The 24234-nt window shown below is 43.3% G+C and overlaps 1 protein-coding gene across 4 annotated transcripts in view; it reads right to left on the bottom strand.

The window, feature by feature from the left end:
- Positions 1-513: 513 nt before the first annotated feature.
- The window catches only part of MPP7 (MAGUK p55 scaffold protein 7), a 508595-nt gene continuing 484874 nt past the window's right edge, over positions 514-24234 (bottom strand). For 3 of the 4 annotated variants that reach the window (XM_068235721.1, XM_068235723.1, XM_068235722.1), the window contains exons 17-18: positions 17934-18077; positions 514-11375 (exon numbers count right to left, since the gene is read on the bottom strand). In XM_068235721.1, the coding sequence (XP_068091822.1) occupies positions 11196-11375; positions 17934-18077 (324 nt within the window). In that variant the 3' untranslated portion in view covers positions 514-11195. Of the gene's footprint in view, positions 11376-17933; positions 18078-23613; positions 23708-24234 lie in introns of those variants that run through there. The other variant, XM_068235724.1, reaches the window with a different exon arrangement.

Here is a 24234-nt window from a genome sequence, read left to right as displayed (position 1 = left end):
ATCAGATAAAATCTTTGCAAGATGCTGCACACAAAGATGCCCGTACACATTCACAAGATCATTATCTGCAAAAGATCTCTTCCTGCAATAGATCCATTCCTGCAAAATGCATTCATAGTCTATGAGATCTGCAGATCATCATACACACCTTGTTTAACAGACTTCATCTGCATATCTGGCAATCATCTGCAGATCTGAAAATCCATCCTGGTGGATCTGATCTGCAGATGATCTGCAGATGATTGCCTGCTAAACAAGGTGTGTATGATGATCTGCAGATCTCATAGACTATGAATGCATTTTGAAGGAATGGATCTATTGCAGGAAGAGATCTTTTGCAGATAATGATCTTTTGAATGTGTACGGGCATCTTTGTGTGCAGCATCTTGCAAAGATTTTATCTGATGGGGAGTGCAGCTCCATAGAATAGACTGTGAAGGTATGGCTCTCATACTACATGGAATGGGGTAAAATTGGTCTGTGATCTTGCCTTTTCCAGAGACTTTTATCTCAAGTGTGTATGCAGCATTAAAAAAGGTATCTAACCCACCAATTAAAAGTACTAAATAGCAATGGGCGGATGAGATGGGCAACCTTTACCTTTAATGCCACAAAAAAAATATCCTGCAAACTGCTGACCTGAGACCACATTTCAGACAGTCAAGTCCTCAATTCATACCTAAAGCAATCATAGCTATTTACAAAAATAACTCAACTATATCTCTAGATAAGGCAGTCTGCGCTATGAATCCAGGAACAGACTGCTGCCCCAATAAAGGTCTGATCTCGTCAGTGAGCGTGTGCAGACGGCATGACATCCGTCAGAGCTTATATACATGGAATGTAAAGATAATGCATATTTATTGACCTCATAAATCTCTGTTTAAATACAATTTCTCCGATGACAGTGAGCGGTAAATGGCTATTTAACAGTTTCCGATATCTGATAGGAAAGCGCGAGACGGTTTGCCTGCAAAATGGTTTTAAGAGTTCCTCTCTGTGTGTACGTATGTCAGATCGGATCAGCGTTACGGCGAGCGCCGCTAATTGTTGACATCTGGCAAAGCGATCTGCTTAAATGCTAACGGGTGAGTTATTTCACCACGCTGATGTGGAGCATGCACTACAAATAATTCTCCCTCTGATTGCATTATAACAACATCCACACATACTATATGGGAGATCGGTTACACCCATGCTCCGTTCATGTTTATGTTTTTCCCCTCTTGTGTGAGTTACATATCTTAGTTTCCAGCAAGGCAGTGCATCAGGAACTAGCTGCAGTACTGAAGCATGGCTACATATCACCAGCTCCCAGAAAATAAAGATACTAAATGGCAGGTATAATTAAGTAGGCTGAACTTTAATTATGAAAAATGATAGCAAGGTTGAATTAAGGTCAGCCTTACTTACTGCAGCTTTAGTGGAAGTGTTTAAAAAAATATATGCACAGTCACATCCCCTTCCGTAAGCAGTGGTAGTGTGGACACGCCCCTACGTGATGTCATCCTCCAACTTCCGCACCAATGCAGAGGCCTCTGTGTGGTGATGATGGGGGAAAAGGGCAAGGCTCAGGTAAGTATAAATCCTTGAACTGTAAAGCCCTTAGGTTTACTTTAAAGATGGAATTCCTGAAGCTGTATTGTGATGGGTACTGAATGAGAATAATGTTAAAACTATTTTTAATGTTTTTCTCTTCAAGTTATTTGCTGCAAAGCAGTAGTCAGAGCATTACAAACGCTATCATTACTTTTGGCCAATAGCCACATAATTAGGCTCTCACGTTACTGTATACATGAAATTACCTGCAAAACATGCACTGCAAATGGGGCTTTAGGGACAGATTGGGAAACACTGTGCTTGGGAGACATACAACTAGCTAAAGAAAACTCCAGTCAGCTATCAATATCAAATATCAATTATGAGTTGGCCTATTACTTTGCTGTCTATACCCAGTGTGAGCGACAACAGGACCGTACAGATAGCCACTAGAGGGAGTATCTATGTAAGTCTCTATGAGAAACCCAGCAAGAAAATACGTAATTAGCAAATTAAATGTGAAAGTTACATGAAAAATGACTTATTTAAAAAAAAAAAAACTCAAATAAGTGCTTAATGAAAATACAAAAAGATTTCCCTTTAAAAGCAATTCAATGTGCAAAACTCAATCTGAGAGAACAGTAAATGAGCCAGTAACCCTCAAAGAGCTTTTAAAGGACAACTGAAGCGAGAGGGATATGGAGGCTGCCATATTTATTTCCTTTTAAAGGGAACCAGAGAGGAACCTTCATTAAAAATACAAAAAGCTTTTATACATACCAGGGGGCTTCTTCCAGCCCCATAAGCCTGGATCGCTCCCACGCTGCCATCTTCCGCTTCCTCTATCGCCGGTACCGGGTCCCGTCACCTTAGGCAGACGCGGCCAATTGTCCGCATCACAGGGGCTCCCTCCATACCCGTACGCATGTGGCTGCGCAGTATGCAGCCTCACGCGTACTTATATGGAGGGAACCCCCTGTGATGCGGAAAATTGGCCGCGTCTGTCGTCCGACTGGCGGTAATGACGGGACCCGGTAGCGGCGGATCCAGGCATCGGAGGACGGCGGCGTGGGAGCGATCCGTGCGTATGGGGCTGGAAGAAGCTCCAGGTATGTATAACAGCTTTCCCCCAACGTCTCTGGTTCCCTTTAAGCCATAACAGTTGCCTGGCTGTCCTGCTGATCTTCTGCCTCTAATACCCATAGACCCTGAACAAGCATGCAGAAGATCAGGTGTTTCTGACATTATTGTCAGATCTAACAAGATTAGCTGCATGCTTGTTTCTGGTGTTATTCAGACACTACTGCAGCCAAATAGATCAGCAGGGCTGCCAGGCAACGGGTATTGTTTAAGAGGAAATAAATATGGCAGCCTCCATATCCCTCTCGTTACAGTTGTCCTTTAAGCAAAAGAGTAGACAGAACAGTGTAACAATATGTCACAAAAATGTTTCCGGGTTCACAGTCTGATACATTTACAGCTAGGTTACAATTCAGGGCTATAATGCAGGTTTATGTCAGAAACCATTTTGGGCTAGAGAAGGCTTTACGTATGGCTGCCTGTTTTTTTTTTAATAGGATTAATTTTCCAATGCCGAATTTTCAATTACAGTATATTCTGGCGTATAAGACTACTTTTTAACCCTTGAAAATCTTCTGAAAAGTCAGGGGTCGTCTTATATGCCTGGTGTCATTGATGCCGGGTGATATGCCCTATCCTGTTACCGACTTTCAGATATCGCTGCTGGGGACTATAGTGAAGCGGCGCAGCTGTACACATGTGCGAGATCTGGGAGGCAGAGAAGGAGGTAAATAGGATACAAGGGCGGGCCAGACAGGTGAAAGAGGCGTGTTTTATGGGCACAGCGCAATCTATTCTTCCCTACCACTCTGACAAACATGGAGACAAGGAGAGCTGACCAATCCGCTTATGGAGAGGGGGAATTGACCAATCCAACCAGTCAATCCCCTGTATACTGTTGTATACTGGGCACCACGTACAGTACAGCACCAGTATCTGTTCCTACATAGCACCAGTATATGCTGTTTTATCATTTTTATTTGGTGTGCGTTGGAAGAGGGGTAGTCTTATATGACGAGTATATCCCACACTCTATATTTTAACTGCAAAAGTTGGGGGGTCGTCTTATACGCCCAGTGGTTTTATATGCCGGAATATACGGGTACTTTTTCTCCTAAGTTTTCTCCTAGGAGATAATTTTTCATCTTCTGTTTAAAATAACATTTCAGCACTCTGCAATTGAAAAAGTACCAGAAAGAAGGTGAAAAAATACTATCAAAATGATTCTCAATGTTTTCTTGCTTGCTGGTGGCTTAAAGGGCATTTTATGGATAAGGAGCCATATGCAATTACACTTTTCTCCTACGTTTAGTTTTTCATCTTTCATTTTAAATAATTTTCCAGCACTTTTCAACTGAAAAATTGCAAAAGTACTATCAAAATTATTTTGAGTATTTTCTTTCTTGCTGGTGGCTTAAAGGGTATTTTTTTTTTTTGACAAATTTAAAAATATCACCTAGGAGAAAACTCAGGTAAGAAGGTGAATTGCATATTGCATTACATAAAAATTTCACAGAGGAGTAAACTTAGAAGAAAAAAGTGAATTGAATAATGAACAATGTCCTTTTCCAACTATTTAAGTGTATAGATAGGGCCTGTAAGAGATAATGGCAAAGATCAGGGAACTGAACAACAAATATTAGGGAAAACAACGGCAGTGAAAAAGTTAGCTGATTTGTACAACATTAGGTGAATTGACCTTTTCCCTAAAATTTGTTTAAGCTGTGACTTAAGCTGTGTACTGAGCAACAAGATTTGTTGACAGCCTGAAAGGTATACAGGCAACCAATCCGTTCACAGATTCACTAAGCCCCCAGATTTTGATTGGAATGAAGATCTCTGTAAAATAAAACCTAAATTTATAGACCATACAATCTAAATGTAATGTGTGTGGTTAACTTCTTCCTTTAACTGACCTAGCGAGTTTCACGGTACTGTAGATAACAAGACATGACAGCAGCGGGTCACATGATCCTGATAGTTTGTTTACTTTCTGCACTACTACCCTGTGTCACTCTCAGCTGACCAACAATCCTGCACACTGCAAGAATCTATTGCAGTTCTGAATAACCTCCCTGGCGGTAATCCTGAGCTATGCTCGGGCTAGCCGCCGGTCGCTCTATGCAGAGTATAGCGTGCAGCAGGCATTTTTTATCACCTCCTGGGGGATCCAGACGTCTGTAGCCATTCTCCTTCCTGTCCTCCGATGCTCTGAATCACTCTGGTGAGATCGCAGTAATTGATCTCACCAAAGATTTACAGCGCCACCCGGAGGACGGAGGTAAAATTGCAGTGCTGGAGTCCAGGGAGGTGAGTGAGAGAAGGGGCTGCTTGCTGGCATTATGATTTTTTTCCCTGATTTTAGGGTCTGTAACCTTTTAAAAAGACCCTAAAATCCAAAAATAATCATACCGTTGGGGGGGGAGGGGGGGAGAGGGGGGTTTAACAGGCCTACTCTATGACTCAAGGCTCGTACGATCAACCAGACTACATGACCAACCGCACGACTAAGCAATTGCACCAACCAACTGAACGACCAACTCATTTGCATACTAAGCACGCAAGCAGAACAACTGACTGCGTGATACGTGAAACAGTCATGTGAGTTGATGCATCGGTTGGATCAGGCAAACTGCCTGTTGACTGTCGGTCATCTAGTCAATTGTAAAGTGTACACATGCCCAACTATAGTCCAACAGACCAAGTTTGGACGATAGTTGGGTGGCAAAATTGCATGTGTGTACAAACCTTTAAAAGGATAAGTGGACTTTACCTTGTTTAACTGGCACAGGTCTATGTAAATAAAAGCCATAATCCCTTCATCTGAATACCACCCATCATCCTAACTGGGGGAAGCTCATGGTAAGTACTCATGGTAAGAATTAGGCCTGAACGATTTTAGGAAAAGATTGAATCGCACGATTTCTGTCAGAAATTGCGATTTCGATTCGATCCACGATTTTCTTCAAATGAAGCTTTAGGAGGCTGTAAGCCTCATTCAGAATTCTACTGTGCAAAGGAGGCGGGCGCTGAACTGTGATCCTGTAATTCCATTTCCTCACTATTTTTAACTGACAGGCCCAGCTAGCATTGGAGGGAGAGGGAAAACAAGTGTGTGGAGGCTCTGAGGTAAAATAAAGTAAAGCTTTACTTGCCGGTGCACCGGCTTCTTCCAGCCACCAAAAGTCTACCTGAGGCAGCTCTGATGTTCCACTGTCCTGCAGAGGGAAACGAGTGAGAGCCTGAGGGCGGAGTCTGATGCCCGGCGCCCGCCCAGCTGATGACACGCTAGGCAGAGGAAGAAGAGGAAGAAGCCAGCAGAGCTGATGACGGAGGAGAGGCGGCGCACAGCGCAGGAAAACGAGAGCCTGTGGGCGGAGTCTGATGCCCGGCGCCTGCCCAGCTGATGACACGCTAGGCAGAGGAAGAAGCCAAAGGTTTGCAGGCGAACCGCCGGGAATGAGAGTCGCTGAGAAGCCGCGACTTGTACACAGAGCGGAAGGGCGCGGGATATCGTAAAAAATCTACTCCAACGATCACGGAATCGCCGTATCCGTGATCGCGATCTTGGTTTAAAAACGATAAATCGTTCAGGCCTAGTAAGAATACATTAAGCGCCCCTTGGCCAACTTTCTTTTTGCTTCCCTTCCATGTGTAGCAGAACCCCTTTATCCATGTGCAGCATCCCCATTCCATAGGCACTATCCACGTACAGCAGCTTCTCTCTTTCATTTACAGCACTCTTGAGCAGCATCACCCGTTTTCCTTGTGTTGCTCCTTATTTGCAGCTTCCCTTTTCAATTTGCAACCTTGTCTTCCATATGCAGCAACCCTTCTTCAACTGTCCAGCTATCCCCTAAGCCTATGTGGCCTTTGCAGAAATCCAGCCCTGTAAGTCCCACTTTCTGAAAAAAAAACAACCAAACACACACAATCTTCTGGCTACCAAAGGTCACAGAGAATGAGACAAGTATGTACTTCAAAACTACCTAACATTTTCTGTGTATAACACAATCCATATCTCTAATAATAAAACCCTTGGAGACCAACAGTCTCAGTTCCAAACTTTAATGCCTGCAGAGAACTGTACTGTACTGGTGGATAAACAAGTTCCTTCAGGCGGAAACCATCTCTGACCCGCTCCCACGTGAACTTATTTATCCTCCAGTACACAGGAGCACGAGAGTTCTATTGATGGGCTGGCCAGTGAAGAATTTGTACAGTTCTTTGCAGACATTAAAGTTCGGAACTGAGACTGTTAGCCAAATATAGGGCGACAGCCTGCACTTGTGCAATAGTCAGCAGGTTGATAGAGAACCGGCATAGCCTGACATTCGTTATACATATTGAACAGCATTGTTCCTGGATTTTAGAAAGGTTTGGTGCAATAAGAGGGATCATGTTGTATTTTGTAATAAATTGTATTTATAATACATAGCAAGAGGAATAACAATTGGTCTCCAAGTGTTTTATTATTAGAAGTATCTACTTCAATTCCTATGGAACAAAATGTATTTATAGCACAGTGCCCTCTGGTGGCTGGAAGAATGTGCTTGTTTTTTTTTTTCCCCAAGACATCAGAAGATAGCAGCAATAACCCCCACCAGCATTGTTCAGGTGAGGTAAGTATAACTATTCCAGGCCAGTTAAATAAGGGTAAGCACAATACAATACAGCAATCCCTTAACAGCATTATGAAGACTGAGTAATTCGTTTTCAGATTCGAATATCTGTCTTTAATGGCTGGACATCAAAACTGAACCTCTAATAACAATGAGAGCGAGCTACAATCCACTGAACTGAGAAGCTATAAAGACCCATTAAAATAACTAAAGTCAACTACTCATAAGATATAGATGAAGGCCTTCAACAATCTTCCAACTTACAGAGTTCCTTAATGACGTCCAGCAGGCAGGACAATAACACTTGCTTCAAAATCAGCACATAAACAACATTACATCACACAAATCCATTTGTAGAGTTTTCTTCCAGTGTATAAACTCCTTGTAATAACTTACTGGCTGCCTAGAGGATCTAGCACCATCTTCCAAGTGTCTCTGACCAAGAAAAACTTGACAATTATTCCTCTGGCACCCGAAACCTTCAGTGCACTAAAATACATGGCAGTTCTTTCAAGCAATGAAATCTGAATCAATAGACTCTCACATACTCGAGACTCTCTATTCTCCAAAAGCAGCTGCGTTGCCCGGCACTGAGGCACAGAAGGTACGCCCAATGCAGTGGTCAACTCTCATTCACAGCTTGTTTAAACCAGTCTGGACCTTCGAGAAGTGTAGGACAAAGTGGTCAGTGAAACATTGACTACCACTAGCTTCGATCACAAACAAAAATGAAAGCTATCTACACATTTTACATTTTCCTCTGAAGAAACGATACGTTGTGATTGCCTTGGTCATAAATCTAGAGCAGCCTTTCTCAACCTTTTTACCTTGGAGGAACCCTGTAAATAACTTTTGGATCTCAAGGAACCCCTGCATACAATTTTTGGTCTCGAGGAACCCCTATATTTATTTTTCAGGAGGCATGGTCTTTAAATAGGTTAGGCTGCTAATTTCACTATCTCCTATTACACTGCCACTCATTATACTGTCTCCTGACCCCCCAATTTAGTGCTTTTTGTTACAGTACCACCTATTATAGTGTGCTCTATTATACTTCCCCCACGATGGGGTAAAATGCCAAGGAACCCCTGCAGAGTCCTCAAGGAACCCTGGTTGAGAAAGTCTGATCTAGAGTGTATACGAGTCCCTCAATACCGCTGGCAAGGCTTTTAGTGACCCATTGTGTTAGATCACCAATGACTGGCAGTTGAGGTCCTTGCAAGAACTTCTATTGAAGTTCCCACAGTAGACTGACACTTGCTTGACTTCTGACACTTGTTTGGCTCCATCCCCCATAAAAAACAGAACATGCTACTTAGCCAAGAAGAAAACCATGCATCTGTACAATGTCCATAATCTTCGATGGTTGTTTCAGAAGACTTTTTTAAATTATGTATGTAGCTGATGTGTTAATACATAGTGACCTTGGCCACACTCAAAAGCGCAGCATTGACAAACGTAAGTATGACTGCCTAAACTAATCCCGCAGGCTTAGTCAATATCATTCTTCAACCAGTTGCTCCTGCAGCTGGGGGGGTGTCTTATTCAAGATCATGACATCTGTCAGTGAGGTGCTCCTGCAGGCTGGGGGGGAGGAGGCTTATTCAATATAATCCAACAACGAGGTGTTCCTGTTTAGGTGGTCCTGCAGGCTGGGGGGGGGGGGAGGTGACTGGCTTATTCAATATCATCATATCATCCGTCACTGAGGTGCTCCTGTTTAGGTGCTCCTGCAGGGCTGTGTTTCCAGCACAGTGTGCAGACAGCCGTTATGTGAAGCCAATACATATAACCATGCTCACCGACACTCAACAAATAAATTAAGTCACTTATAACAAAGAATGTTGTGCCCGAGGCCGGCCTAGTGGTTAGCAGACCATCCTAATGTGGAAAGAAAGCACAGCTACACAAGTTAACAAGGTGCTCTGTGTACTGTTGCAAGTCCACCCAGCTGGCCAAACTCTACATGCCTGCGCATAGAGATTTATAGCAATATCACAAAAACCCTCCTAACCAGCATCATGGCTGACATATCTGTATTACCACTAAATAAGCTGCAAGAGTGAGTTGCTATGCAGGAATCAGGATGCAGTGGGAACAGGGCTTCTCATGCTTTAGTGCTGATCTTGCAGCTGGATTAGGCAGGGTTCACACTTCACTGGTTTTTACAACTTGCATGCAGAATTAATGTCCGATTGTATGCCTCTTTGGGAAAATCAAGTGCACTTGATTGTGCAGAATGATCAAAATTAGTTCAAAGAGAGTTGGGGAAAAATAGGTGCAACAGTGAAGCAGTTGCTCAGGATGACCAATCAGAATCCTTCTTCTGGTCATGTGCTCCACTTTTGGACCAATCTTCCTTGCACTGGGTTTGATAGTAATCCTTCTGTAAAGGGAAAGCATCAAACCTGTGAGTGGAATTCAAGTGCGGTCAGGTGCATGCAGTTGATTCTAGCACCTTCCAAAACTGCTGCAGCGCACCTGGGAGCCCCTGAGCTCATATGCAGACACTCGCTATTCAACAAGTCAGTGTCTAGACATATTCCCAGGTATCCCACAATGCAGTGCGGGCACAGTGAGAAGCACCCAGTACTGTGCACTACTGTGAGGACACGGGGAATCTCTATGAATTTCTAGAAAAGTAGTAGCTCACTTAATCCAGACAGCTTACAGGAGGGAAGTGCAGAAATCTGGAGCTATCAAACACTGGGCAGTGATCAGACAAAGGATCATTGGTAAGAATCTAGTGCAGGTACAAGGGGCCTCTCGAAGATGGCAGCCTCTCCTTCAGTGATCCACCCAGCTAGATGCCACATGCAAGACAGTTATTGTAGTGCCCATTGTGAGATGCAGTGGAATATCTCTATTTACCCCTCCCAATAGAACACCTGAAGTGATCATGACAAAAGGTTTAGGGTGACACGTATCCAAAATGTGTCTGTAGCAGAAGTGTGAGGGTTAAACATGAGGGTGAAGACTAGTGAGACAATTAATGTGCAAATTACAGTTAATAGTGTAAGGACTACAAATTTTTACTGGCAACGGCTAATAATATTATTTAATGGGGTCGCTAACAACTCGGTCAATCTAGTAGCAACTTGAAACTCCATTGACTTGTATCGCGGCCTGATACAAAGCTCTACCAATACAAGGTGCTACCAGTGTGACCGAGTTAGAAGAAATTCCATTGGATAACATTAGCAGCAACTTCAGCTGGAGATTTACAGCGGACAAGGCTATTCCAGTGTGTGACACAGTCCCTAAGGATTTATATTATTGTCTGGGTCAGTGCGGAAGGAACAGTGAGATAGACGAGATGAGTCAAGACAGAGTTTACAGTACACTATCTAATAACTTCATCATCAGAACACCCAGAACTTAACGGAGGTTCCGGGTTAAAAATCTGTTTTTAAAAAAAATATATGTGGTCATTTAACCTGAAGCAGCCTAAATGAAGGAGTTAACAGCAGGCTCAGTGTGCGGGTCTACTGCTTCTTAGATCCACGCTGAAATTCTGCGTACCATGACTATGGGGACTTGCTGCAAAGCTTCGGATACATTTCATTGTGAATAGGTTCACATGAATGAAAAAAAACCGACCTGTAAGCATCCTGAAGCCAACAAAACGGCATGTCCATTGTGGACGCGCAGCAGGTGCACACTAAGCAGTAAAGAGCAAACGACATTGTGACAACATAACACACAGACCCCACCACATCTAGCTGCTGTTTGATCTGATCAGCCCATACTAGTCACACAGGGCGCTATTCTCCGCTGTGAAAACTTACTAAGCAGTCTCTGAGGAGAAACAAAACAAAAATGGGTTTAAAACATATTTGACCAAAGGGCAGGCGAACTCCTGCAGCAACGCACCGGTCATTTATACAGATATATTTTCTTTTCTTTAAAAAAATGACATAAAATAGAAAGTACTGGAGATGTGTTCCGAGAGGTTCAGGAATGGAGCCAGCATACTGGGACCCAGAAGCGATCCGTCTCCAGCCTGTCCAGGGTAGATTTCAGTTCATTGTATGCTGTGGTGAGGTCATCGTTTATGATAACTCTGTCAAAATAGTGGCCATACTGAGCTTCCATGACTTGTGCCGACCTGATCATCTCTTCAAAGTCTTCATCCTACATTGGGGACGATAAGGAATATTTAGTGATCAGCAGGTTAAAGGATACCTGAAGTGACATTATGAGATAAACATAGGCACATATAGTACTAGTCCTACTAAGAAATTGGCATAAGTTCCGGTTTCTCTGTACAGGAAGTGTTAAAAACAAATAGTTCTGTTATCTATTTAAACGAGAAATCACACAGAAAATTTGATTTATGCAGAAATCCTAAAAAATAAATAGAATGCAAAATACTTTTGTCAGAATGAGGGTACAATGCTGATAAGGTTTTAGTGCTCAACACTTCAAAGGGTCATTACTTCTGTTTGTTTTGCAGCTACATTAAATTAAGACACTCACAGCTTCTGTTTAAATTATTTTTAAAAATGCAGCCCTTAAATTGAAAATTAAAACATGAGACTTTCTTCTATGCTTAATTTACCTTCAGTAAAACGCATACAATTAATTATCTCATAAATGTATTTTCCGTTTAGGTTTGCCCAACTTTACCAAAAATGTCCCACATTTTCAATCTTTTGATCTAGCGTCCTTGGTGGAAAATTTTAATACATTTTTAGAAGAAGTTGAATAGCAAACAATACAATCAACAAGTAAAAAATAACGAACTGTATAGTGTATGGCCACTTTAAGTTGCATACTTTTTCTGTTGTAGAATCTCTATACTGTGTTAAAGCAGTGTTTCCCAACCCTGTCCTCAAGGCCCACCAACGGTGCATGTTTAGTGGAAACCCTCAGAGGTAGTTAATCAGCTTTGCTAAGACACTAATTACAACACCTGAGCATGTTTGTGGTTTTCTGCAAAACAAGTACTGTTGGGTGGGCCTTGAGGACAGGGTTGGGGAACTCTGTAAAGGATACCAGAGCCAAAATCAATATGAGAAACAGGGGGAGCAGGCATGTATGTGGAGCCGTCCTGATGCTTGCTGCTCTGCCCATTCTCCCCCTCCTCTGCTTCTAAATGCGCTCCGCGCACACCCTCCTCTGGTCACCTGGGGCGGGCATCACTGCTCCTGCGCTTGCCCGGGTGCTTGCGTCCTACATTGTCACGTCATGTGCATCTACCTGCTTGGTAGATCGCTTTGGCCAAGAGCTTTGTTCCTTCCACTTGCCCCACCCGACGCATGACATCACAACCATGCAGCTCCGAGGATGACATGTTTCTAGCTTGCAAGCTAGCAATGTGTCTGTACATTGTCGACTCTGCGGGAGCTGGGAACCACACCCATGTATAAAGAAAAATCATGCAATTCCACTTTGAACCCAGACTACATTTCCAGACATTTTCTATTTGTCCACTGCTCCCTCCCAACCCCCTGACTATCACTAAGGTAGGCACTACTGCTGCTTTCTTGTTGGAGGGTCGGACTGCCTCCTGGGCGAGAGCGGGGTTATTATTGATTTGTATGTTTTCACTAACAAAAATGCAATAAAATATTTTTAACAAAATGTAGGCACTACTTTTCCAAACACGGCCTCATCTTATTTTGCTCCACTGACTTCTCCCCTAGTATACAGACCAGTGTGATGGGGGAGGTGGCAGTGATGGAGTAATCCTGGGGGAGGGGCAACAATGCTGATAAAAGCGAAAGTGGTCCAGAGTGGTTTAGGGCTTCATGGCTGTCAGGCAAGACGGTGGGATTTTGTGACTCCAAAGTTGAAGACCCTTCATGTGAGCACAGGGGGAATTCTGGAGGGTACAAAGTTACAGGAGTGGGTGGGAGAGGGGAGGGTATAGATTATAAAAAAAAAAAGTGGAAATGAGTTCTAACATTCTTATAGACAGACGCTATTCACAAGGTCGTGCAAAAAGGTTTTTTGGTTCCAAAAAGAAAAAAAACAATTGTAATTGACTCCATTTTAAACCAGGGCTGTGGAGTCGGGTACAAAAATAATCCAACTCAGCTTCCTTACTCTATGAAATCACAGACTCCGACTCCAGGTACCCAAAATTACTCCAGCTCCTTAGTCTACTACTTACCAGGGCTGTGGAGTTGGTACAAAATCATCTGACTCCAGCTCCAGGTACTTAAAACTGCTCCGACTCCTCGACTCCGACTCCACAGCCCTGTTCGAAATTATCCAAAACAACACAATTTTCCATTTGTGGATCAGTGCACTTGAAAACAGGTTCCCAGCCCATCCCTTGTACAGTGTCCCCATCACCCCCCAAACAAAGGGCATCTCAGAACAAGACTGGCAGTTGTTTATTATCCCAACTACTTCCATCTCCCTGCATCTAATTCCAGCAGATTCCATTCACCAGTGGTCATGTGCCCTCCTCCATATTTAATGACTTAATACCAATCAAGCCGAAAGCACAAACACAAACGACCACCAGCTAATTGAAGACCTATGTCCTCTATGTCAATGGGTTCATCTGCAAACAAGACCACATTGCTGGCACCTCCCAGTGTTTACTAACAGCTCGGCCAATAAAGGGATGACTCACCAGGACAAGCTAGTGGTTAGGGAGCGCCGGGCCCCGACAGAGGAAATGACTCCGCTTGAGGGATTTCACTCTAGCAGGCTGGCAGTCATCACACTGGCCAGGCTTACATGAGAGTGTTTATCCACAGACAGGAAACTAAAATAAGCCACGATGAGTAAATACAATAGCAGAACCTTAAAGTGGAACTAATGTTCCCAAATCAAATCGCAACCTGAGTAGTCACAGCTCTATTAGAGTTGATGGTAAAATAAGTAATCCTACACAATGTTTTTTTTTCTGGCATACATTCTCTCCACAGTTCTCAGGGCTGGTTTCCACACAGAGTAAAAATGCAATCGTATTTCCTATGTACTTGGTAGGTGAGTTTTGGTGTGTTTGGAAAGTACCATTCTGCTGTACTGAAAAGGAGAGAATCACAATCTGTCATAAAATAATGCAGCGGGCAGTGCGATTGCGATTCAGTTCTGGCAGAGATAAGCTTGCATTTTAGCTCAAAGAAAATCAGTAATACAGGTACACTGCATTACTGATCAAAGCCTTAAAGGATCACTATTGCAAAAAATCTTAACACTTCAAATACATGTAAACACAAAAAATAAGAAGAACATTTCTTCCAGAGTAAAATAAGCTATACATTTCTTTTCTCCTAGGTTCCTGTCACTTACAGATGGTAGTAAAATATGACAAATCTGACAGGTTTTAGACTAGCCCATATCTTCACGGGGGGTTCTCAAGGTTTCAAAAGCCATTAGTGAATGGAAGTTGATCTGTCCAACTGTCAGAATAGTGTGCAGCGAGAAGGAGGGTCGAGTGGCATCTTGGTACAGATCCTTTCCAGGGAGTGCTTTTTTTAATCAACAACTAAAAGTCTTGACAATCCCCCATGATGAAGAGATGAACTAGTCCAAACCCTATCAGTTCTGTCAGATTTCTGCTACCTACTGTAAGTGACTTCTGGGAAAATAGGGGAACATAGGGGAAAGGTCATTTATGGCTCATTTTACCCATACTCATACTTGTAAAGGTACTTCTTATTTCTATCTGTTTTTATTTTTTGCGATTGTGGTCCTTAACACTACTGCCTAATGAATGATAGCTGTATTGATATATTGGGCTACATTCCAAAAACATATACTGTTTTATGTAGCGGGGAGGGAAGAGAATGGCTGTATAGGAGGAAACGCATATCAAGGAAAATGTACACAGTAGACAGTCACCTTAAAAGATCAAGAATAACCATTAGGGCTCATTTCCATTACACAGCACAGGATCCATGCGTCAGTACTTGAATGGGATCACGGGCGCAATCACCCCAAAATGCGTGCAAGCATGCGCTGCGATTCAGTGGTGAATCACATTGCCTATATGGAAACATCCGACAGTGCAGTCTATGCACTGTCTGATGTCCCTGCAATCGTGTATCCATAAGCGTGGCTGAAAGCATGCATATGGGAACGAGCTCTTAGGGGTAGCCTACATGTATCCTGTGTTGTGAATACAAGCACCTCAGTTTCAATTAAGCTGGTGTTAAGAACAGCAGAAGTTATATATATCTCAAATGGAATCTGCAGTATTTACCCCGTGTGGGCGAAAGGAAGGCACTAGTAGCTGAAGCTGGGAACCTGTCCATATACTTTATACTAAGCACTATATCCAGGAAGGAGTATTTGCTTAACCTTTGTAATGCCAGTTTCAGAGTAAATTGGACATTTTCTGCACTTGTAAAATGCTCATTTTTCTCTTTATTGCAAGACTTGAGAATGTTTAAGATAACAACGTTTTATGAAATAATAACATTTTGTTCTACAAATATGTGGCATAAAAATCTGCAGCTACTTTAATCTTAATAGACACTACTCTGATAAATGCGATGGATTGTACCATAAGGGGAGGAGGCGGGGGGAGATCTGTGTACCGGCAGAAAGGTCAACCACCGTGGCATGGAGAGAGTACATTAAAGGTTAAAGGTTTACAGCGTTAAAGGTTTACTTTTCACACTGCTATATTCAGGGGGCTGGATATGTTCAATCCTACTAGGAAGCGGGGAAAATGGACTTATGTTGGTGAAAGGCACAGTAATGAAAAGATCTCTGTGTGAATGTGGAAAAGAAAGGCAAACACAACCTCCACTGATCTGACTGCATTATCCTCATCCACACACAAGACTTTTAAGATGTTACTTCTATATTCTCTATGGAACCAGAGCAATTCTCAGGCCTTGGAGTTGTACTATTATTGGATAGTTGTAGGTTATGTAGTTATGTTAGGAGGCATTGTGACAGGACCTTAGAGCTGCTTGCTTCTATCCCTCACAATTAGCTCATAAAGGGAACCAAAGGTAAGAGGGATATGGAGGCTGCCATATTTATTTCCTTTTAACCACTTAAGTACAAGAAGTCTCTGGCCCCTTAAAGGTCTTACGAGCCCAAATTAATAAAAAAAAGTTGTGTACCTGTATGATTTTTGAAGGCACGGACGACGCCATCCGCACCCTCCGTGCAGTTCCGCCGGGTCCCCGCTGCTTAATGTCCCCCCCTGCCGGATTCTGACCCCACAGCCCGGGTCGGGCTCTCTTGCCTCCTCTCAAAGTGCTGCCGGTGGAGGTTGTGGCTGCGCAGCTCTAGTGCCTCCCTCCCCGATCCATGCTACAGGCGGTCTCCTGTCGCGTCTGTGCGGACTGCGCAGCCATGGCCATTTTTGAGGAGGCAAAAGAGCCCGACCCGGGCTGTGGGGTCGGGATCCGGCCAAGGGGGAGGGGGGGGGGGGGGCCATTAAGCAGCGGGGAACCAGCAGAACTGCACGGAGGGCGTGGATGGCGTCCTCCGTGCCTTCATACAGGTGCACAACTTTTTTTTTTAATTTGGGCTCGTAAGTCCTTTAAGGGGACCCGGTTCTCTCAATGGATTTCACTGGCTCCTGACCCGGTGATTCTGACAGGGTTGTGGAGTCGGTAGAAAAATCATCCAACTCAAACTCCGACTCCTCAGTTTATGAAACCACCGACTCCAGGTACCCAAAATGGCTCTGACGCCTCGACTACGACTCCTTAGTCTAATACTAACCAGGGCTGTTGATTTGGTACAAAAATCATCCGACTCCAACTCTCGACTCCTCAGCTTATGAAACCACCGACTCCCACTTCCACTCCAGGAACCCACAATTGCTCCGACTCCACAGCCCTGGATCCAATCACAGTGATCACATGGTCAGGAGCCAATGAAATCCTGACCAGCTCACAGAGCTTCGCCGTCATACCGAGAGTAGAGTGAGTGTGTGCAGCGACGGGAGTGCGGCGTGATCGGCAGGAGTGTGCGGAGAGGTAATTGAACTTTACGCCCTGGCATGGATAACAGGTCCCAAACAAGGCGTGGATTTCAATTACCATGGTCCAGAAGCAGCTAATCCAAATTGCCTGGCTGTCCTGATGATCCTCAGCCTCTAATACTTTTAGCCATGGACTCTGAACAAGCATGCAGATCAGACTATCTGACTGAATTTGCAGGATGATTATCAGTGGTGATGCAACATGTCCGTCGAATCAATAATTCAAGTAAATCCGTTGAATGCATGCATCAGTTGAGCATGTTGCAAAATCGTGGTCGAAGCTGCTAGATCGGGTGTGTGACATCGTCCCCCAGGGTGTAAAAAGCGCATTAGTAGCAACGAAGAGAGTCACAAATTGTTTCCCAGTACAGGAAGAGTTAAAAAAACTTCAGTTATCTATACAAAAGAGCTTTTCTAAGCTATTTGAACCTCTGGGTCAAATACAGTTCCTGTTTTGTGAAGCACTGAAACAGCCAAGAAAAAGCAAGAGACAGCTTGAGATAAGGTTTTACTGCAGAAAAAGTTCAAAGGATCATTATTTCTTTGTTTTATAGCTTAACGGTACGGTACGGTACGATACAATGTATATCTAAAAAAAAAAAAAAAAGCTATATAACTGAAAATAAAAATGAGACCCTTTTCTTTGCTACTAATGTTCTAGTCATTATCCGTACTACACATACAATTCATTATATCATACTTTTTTTCACTCCAGGCTTGCTGTAGTAAGTACTATCACTATTATTATTATCATTAATTATCATTTTCACACCACTTACTGTAAAGTGTTTAGACCCTGCCCGATCGTCCTTGCTGGAGATGACTTTGGCGTTCCTCCTCGTCTCCCGCAAGCGCTCGATAGATGGCGGACTGATAAATATCACGTAAGGCTTAAACTCGTACGTCCTCAAGTGTTTTATGCTCTGCAGAGGATTAAAACAGAAAGACAAAAAAAATCACATATCAGTTGTGTTTTTTCCCCCCTCTTTGAAACGTAGGAATTCAGTAATAAGAAACATATTACACGTCTCAAATATGTACGCTAGTAGGCTAACATTAAAACACTTACTGTATCTGCTGTTATTTCAATGGTTAGAAGGCTTTAATTTCCACGCTGCCTGCCAGTGCTGGAAAGTCTGATCAGCTTGGCAGGCTCTGCGGGTACCACAGCCAGTAGGGCATGCCGATGCCCAAAGCTTACACTCTGCTTTTTGAATTTGGTGGCAATTAGATTTCAAGCAGACCTATGTAAACATACGGAATGGATATTTTCATTTCGTACTAAGTCCAGGGTCCGTTTGTTCACTGTCAGCCACCATTGCTGCCTGTTAATAATTCCCCTTTCAACTCTGCCGGGTGATGTCATATCTGGACAGAAAGTCACATTAAAATGAAAGGCCTGGAAATTTTTACCGATTTTTCTTTCTTTTTTTTTTTCTCTAGATCTCACTCTCGTTCGGTGAATAGAAAGTCCAAGAATTTTTAATTCAGAAGTTGTGTTTGCTCCCCTTTCTGGGATGTTTATCCAGCGTGAAGATCAACCAGTTTTTTTTAATGGTGTTGGTCTTCTGGCAGAAACATAGTTTACGTGGAATTTGGTTGAAATAGGTCAAGAAAAGCACCGTGAAGGAATAGTATGTGCGACCCAAGAGTTCTGTTACAGAGCTTGTTCCGACTGAATGACTGGTACGTATCAGTCACATGTAAAGACAACCTGCATTTACAACATGGCTTTCTGTTTGGCCAGGCTGGAGTCTTATAGCCTATCAGGACAAGTAATTATGTCCATGTAATCCTGAAGTTGTAACATACCTCCAAACTTTCTGAGAAAAGAAAGAGGGGCATTTAAAAGAGGAACACCAGTGAAAATAATGAAATAAAAATGCTTCATTTTTACATTATGTATAAATGATTTAGGCTGTGTTTGCCCACTGTAAAATCTTTCCTCTCCCTGATTTGCATTCTGACATTTATCACAAGGTGACATTTTTATTGCTGGCAGGTGATGTGATGTCAGTGGAAGGAGATGCTGCTTGCTTTTTTGGCAGTTGGAAACCGCTGTAAACAGCTGTTTCCCATAATGCAACAAGGCACCTACACTGTGATGTCAGAACCATGGTCCCGACATCACACTGTGGGAGGGGTTTCACCACAATATCGGCCATACAGAGCCCCCTGGTGATCTGTTTGTGAAAAGGAAAAGATTTCTCATGGGAAAGGTGGTATCAGCTACTGATGGTTGCAGTTTCTCTTTAAGCCACTCCCCTGCCCAAACACTAACCACGCCCCCGGCACACCCCTAGTCACCCATACCTTTCATAAGAAAAATATGTTGTTTTATAATTCAAACCACACTGGTCCTTTCTATGCTGCTTCATTTTCCTTCATGTTAACAGCGCTGCGTAATATGTTGGCGCTTTATAAATACAATAAATAATAATAATAATACATTTGAAAATATCAAATATCAATTTAAAGGATTAAAGTTTAGAGTCAATTAAACACATTTGAATAGAAAAATACATGTTTACATAGAACTGTAAATCAGTCCTGAAAGAGGGACAAATGAGGCAGAGGGACAGATGGCCTGGGTTCCCAAGAAAGGGGCAGTTGGGAACTATGGCTGTAGCAAAAAGAAAAAAAAAACACCACTGCACACAAGTTCTCTGTTATGCAATATGTTGTGTATTACTCACTTAAAGAGAACCCGAGGTGTGTTTAAAGAATGTTATCTGCATACAGAGGCTGGATCTGCCTATACAGCCCAGCCTCTGTTGCTATCCCAAACTCCACTAAGGTCCCCCTGCACTCTGCAATCCCTCATAATTCACAGCCATGCTGTGAGGCTGTGTTTACATCTGTAGTGTCAGTCTCAGCTGCTCCCCCGCCTCCTGCATAGCTCCGGTCCCTGCCCCCGTCCCTTCCCTCCAATCAGCAGGGAGGGAAGGGATGCAGGCGGGGACTGGAGTTCTGCAGGAGGCGGGGAGAGCAGCAGACTGACACTATAGAGATAAACACAGCCAGCTCTGACAAGCTGTTTGTCAGCAGCGCGGCTGTGATTTATAAGGGATTGCAGAGTGCAGGGGGACCTTAGGGGGGTTTGGGATAGCAACAGAGGCTGGGCTGTATAGGCAGATCCAGCCTCTGTATGCAGATAATATTCTTCAAACCCACCTCGGGTTCTCTTTAATAGTTTTTTAGTAAGCAGGTCAGAAAAATGTCATGCTAGTTTTAACTAATCTGATGGTGTTTTTATTTCCCCTGACTGGGGGAAATACCCACATAAGCACATTCACACAAAAATAATCAAGACTGGGGAGGGAATTATGCTACGCAGAAGAAGTTGGTAATGATCTGATGGAGAAGAGAAGAGGATTCCTATTCTGCAGTAATATCCCGGTGTGCTACTACAGAGGGGACAATTCCCTACTAGCAACTTTAACGGAAACTGGACAGCAGAGGAATAGATATGTGACCATTATTTGGTGGTTACAATAGTAAAAAAAAAAAAAAAAAAAAGTATAGTTTAAAGTACAACTCTACTTTCACACACTCATGAAATGCCTCAATTCAGAACTATAGTTAAAGGGAACCAGAGACGAAGCACCCTCATGTATTTTACCAAATATATCAGTAGGAACATTAGAGAAAACACCTACCCTGCTCTCTGTTTCATCTTTCACTGCTCAGCCTGCTTCTTATAAGCCCTGATAAAATCCCTGACTGAGCATTCAGTCTGGCTTTGCTCAGGAATCATTATAGCTGAATCATTATAGCAAAGCCAAACTGAATGCTTAGTCAGGGATTTTATCAGAGCAGAGAAGAATGAAACAGAGAGCAAGGCAGCTGTTTTCTCTAATGTTCCCACTGATATATATGGTAAAATACATGAGGGTGCTTCATCTCTGGTTCACTTTAAGGGGAAAAAAAAGTGTTCACATGTATGGCTATGTGCCATGTGGAGCACACGGGGTCAGTGATGACTTCTTTTGGACAACTCCCTCATGCCCATCGGTGAAGGTAATAAGACTAGAAAGCCTTATCCAGTAATTTCCCCTCGTAATAAGCTGGTTCAGTAATCCTGTTTGTTCTGCCAAAGACAACCTGAGGGAGACTGGGTCATGCCCACCACTCTCAAATACGCCACTTTCAAATGCATGCTTTATATTAGGTGCAAGAAGACAACTATTCACGACCACAAAATGATATTAAGATTAAGGGCCCGTTTCCACTATAATCAGATCAGCATAGTTTCCTCGCTTGTGAGCTGCACGGGTAAACGCTGCTTCTCTGTTCAGTGGCTTGCCATCCACATCACACTACATTGCCAATCTGGATGGCATACTGCAGATTTCTGCAGCACGCAGCTGAATCACTATAACTGTGCCTAGAACGGCTTAGTGATTTGTGCTGGAGCTATGCAGCAGAACGGGAGCCGCGGCTGAAACAGAAACAGCCGCGGCTCCCAGTGGAGGCAAGCTCTAAATGAACTGTGTTCAGATTAAAAAAGTTCCAAACAGTCAGACTACATGGGCAAATCAAGGGGTCTTTGTGGCACTTAACTCAGGTGGAATTCCATTTTGTCAAAAAATCTGCTGGCCAATCACTCCTCCTTTCTTTGCAATTTAGCTTAGATACTATCATATCCTCCAGACTGGGTTCTAGCAGGGCTGTGGAGCAATTTTGGAAGGATCTGGAAATCTCAATGTGTATGCCTCACGTTTTAGCAGTTGATGAGATTGGAGTGCGAACATATTATGCAGCATGTAAGTGGAGCTGAGAGTAAAGTAATCTGAGCTCTTGAGCTTCTCTGTTGGTCAGTGAAGCCATCTCCAGGGAGTATAGCTAGAACAGGGGTTGTCGAACTCAAATACAAAGTAGGCCTTAACTGAACACTGGTATCAAGTTGAGGTCCAACCTCAATGGCTAGTGGCCACCTCCCTCCCTTATAAAGTTCCCTGGTCTCAATGCCCCCCACATACAGTTCCATGGTGTCTAGTGGCCCCCTTTCGTCCCCTATACAGTTCCCTGGTGTCTAGTGGCCCCCTTCCATCCCCTAAACAATTCTCTGGTGTCTAGTGACCTCTTTTCTCTATACAGTTCCTTGGTGTCTAGTGCCCCTCTCCTATCCAGTTCCCTGGTGTGTAGTGGCCCCTCCCTCCCCATACAGTTCCCTAGTGTCTAGTGGTCCCCCACCTCACACCCCTAAACAATTCCCTGGTATGTAGTGACCCCTCCTCCCTATATAGTTCTCTGGCGTCTATTGCTTTTCCCCTCCCTGCCCATATGGCTTCCCTTTTGATCTAGGACTTTACCTCCAATATAGCTTCCCTGGTGGTCTACAGTGGGTCAAACATAATGCAAAGTGGGAAAACTCTTGGGTGCCAAATTGAATGGCTCTGTGAGCCAGATTTAACCTGCGGTCCAGAGTTTGACATGTGTGATCTAGAAGCAAAATCAGTTTATTGTACAGTCTTCACATGTGGTAATGTCCCATGATGCACTTCCCCATCTTATGTTCAGTAGAGATGACCAAAGTTTACCTCAGGGACACTTTAAAGTGCTGCGTTTTCTGTAGCTACAGGCTCCTCTGATGTAAAGCTGGCTCTGATTATAAAGATGGGGCTCTCTGGTTTACAGGCTGTGGTGAAAAGTCTCAGCACATAGAAATATGTGTTAGGTATAAGCAAGTTATTCCTACAGCGCAGAACTGTCACACATCAGAGCAGAGGCAGGCCTCAGTAACCGTGCTAGATGTGCGCTTTAACAGCTCTTTAAAGACGGCCGCCCGCTGACTTCAAAGCTACGGATAATGATAACTTTCAAAACTCCATCCAAGAACCTTGGCAAGTAGGAGAGATACTGCTGAGTAAGCGCAAGGAGACCAATACTCGCTGAGTCAGGTGGGCACTATAAAACTGAGGAATTGCGCTACAATGGCCATAAAATCTTACTAAGACTAAATTAACAGCCTCCCAAGTGAGCTCTTATGGAGTAGCTGCTTGAGAACCTTATAAATGGGATAAAAGGATCAGCACAGATCACAGAGGACATTTACAAGAAGCAACCACTAGCAGGTATGAGGAGAACGGGAAATGTAGAAGCCGTGTGGTGCTGAACCAATCAGGTGACATGAGGCCTTCCAGATGCTGAGGAGAAACAAGTCCCGGCTCCACCTGCCAAACAACCACGTTTTCCTCTGTGCCTTGCGCTCGGACTGGAAAGATGTGCCTGAAGTGCCCAATGCCTCATGTTTGATAGGCCTACACAGGAAAGCAAAACTCTCGTCAAATATAAACGTGTAAAAACAAGAAAGTGCAACATGAAGGAGAGCAGCTGGTCACTTGCATTAAGTGTTAAGCGAGAGCGCCTGTCTCTAATTATAATTAAAGTAACCTAAAGCCAGAAATATGGAGGTTGCTATCTTTATTGCCTTTTAAAAATGTTAAATGTCTGGCTGTCATGGTAATCCTTTTATTGCAGTGCATTCTGGGTCACAACTGGAAGAAGCAAGCAGCCAATGGAGTCAGGACACACTCTTCGTTCATTCATGCTGAGGAAATAATTCAGAAACATTTTTACAAGCAAAGAATCAGTACAAAAGCCAGGAGTTTTGTTCTAACATGAAAACAACACTGTACAAATTCTGTCACTTCAGTTTACATTTAAATCAAGGAAGTATCAACTGCATGTGAAACTTCACAATTTTTTTGGGCTACTGAAGGCCTCTACACTAAAACAATGAGAGCGTCTACAGTGGAGAGTATATAGCAATGGATAGACATGGGAGCAGGCTTAGCAGGGTGCTGCCCAATGCCACCCTGCTGGACAAGGAACTTCTTAAAGTGGATCCGAGATAAACTTTTACTCATTGCATAATTGTGTTCCTTTCATATAGTTTATTCATCAAGCCAAATACTTTTTTGGTTTTGTTTTAATACTCTGATTCCCTATAAACTAAACGAACCACACCCACAGCTTCTCCAGAGTGCCTTGGCATTCTGAGCCTAAAGGCTCATACACACATCAGACCATAGTCTTTTGAAAATGAAAGATCACAGACCAATTTTACCCCCTTCC

The sequence above is a fragment of the Hyperolius riggenbachi genome, chromosome 5 (genome assembly GCF_040937935.1).
Source record: "Hyperolius riggenbachi isolate aHypRig1 chromosome 5, aHypRig1.pri, whole genome shotgun sequence".
Taxonomy (NCBI): domain Eukaryota; kingdom Metazoa; phylum Chordata; class Amphibia; order Anura; family Hyperoliidae; genus Hyperolius; species Hyperolius riggenbachi.
The sequence above is the reverse complement of the archived record's forward strand: the minus strand, read 5'-3'. Positions and strand labels throughout refer to the sequence as shown.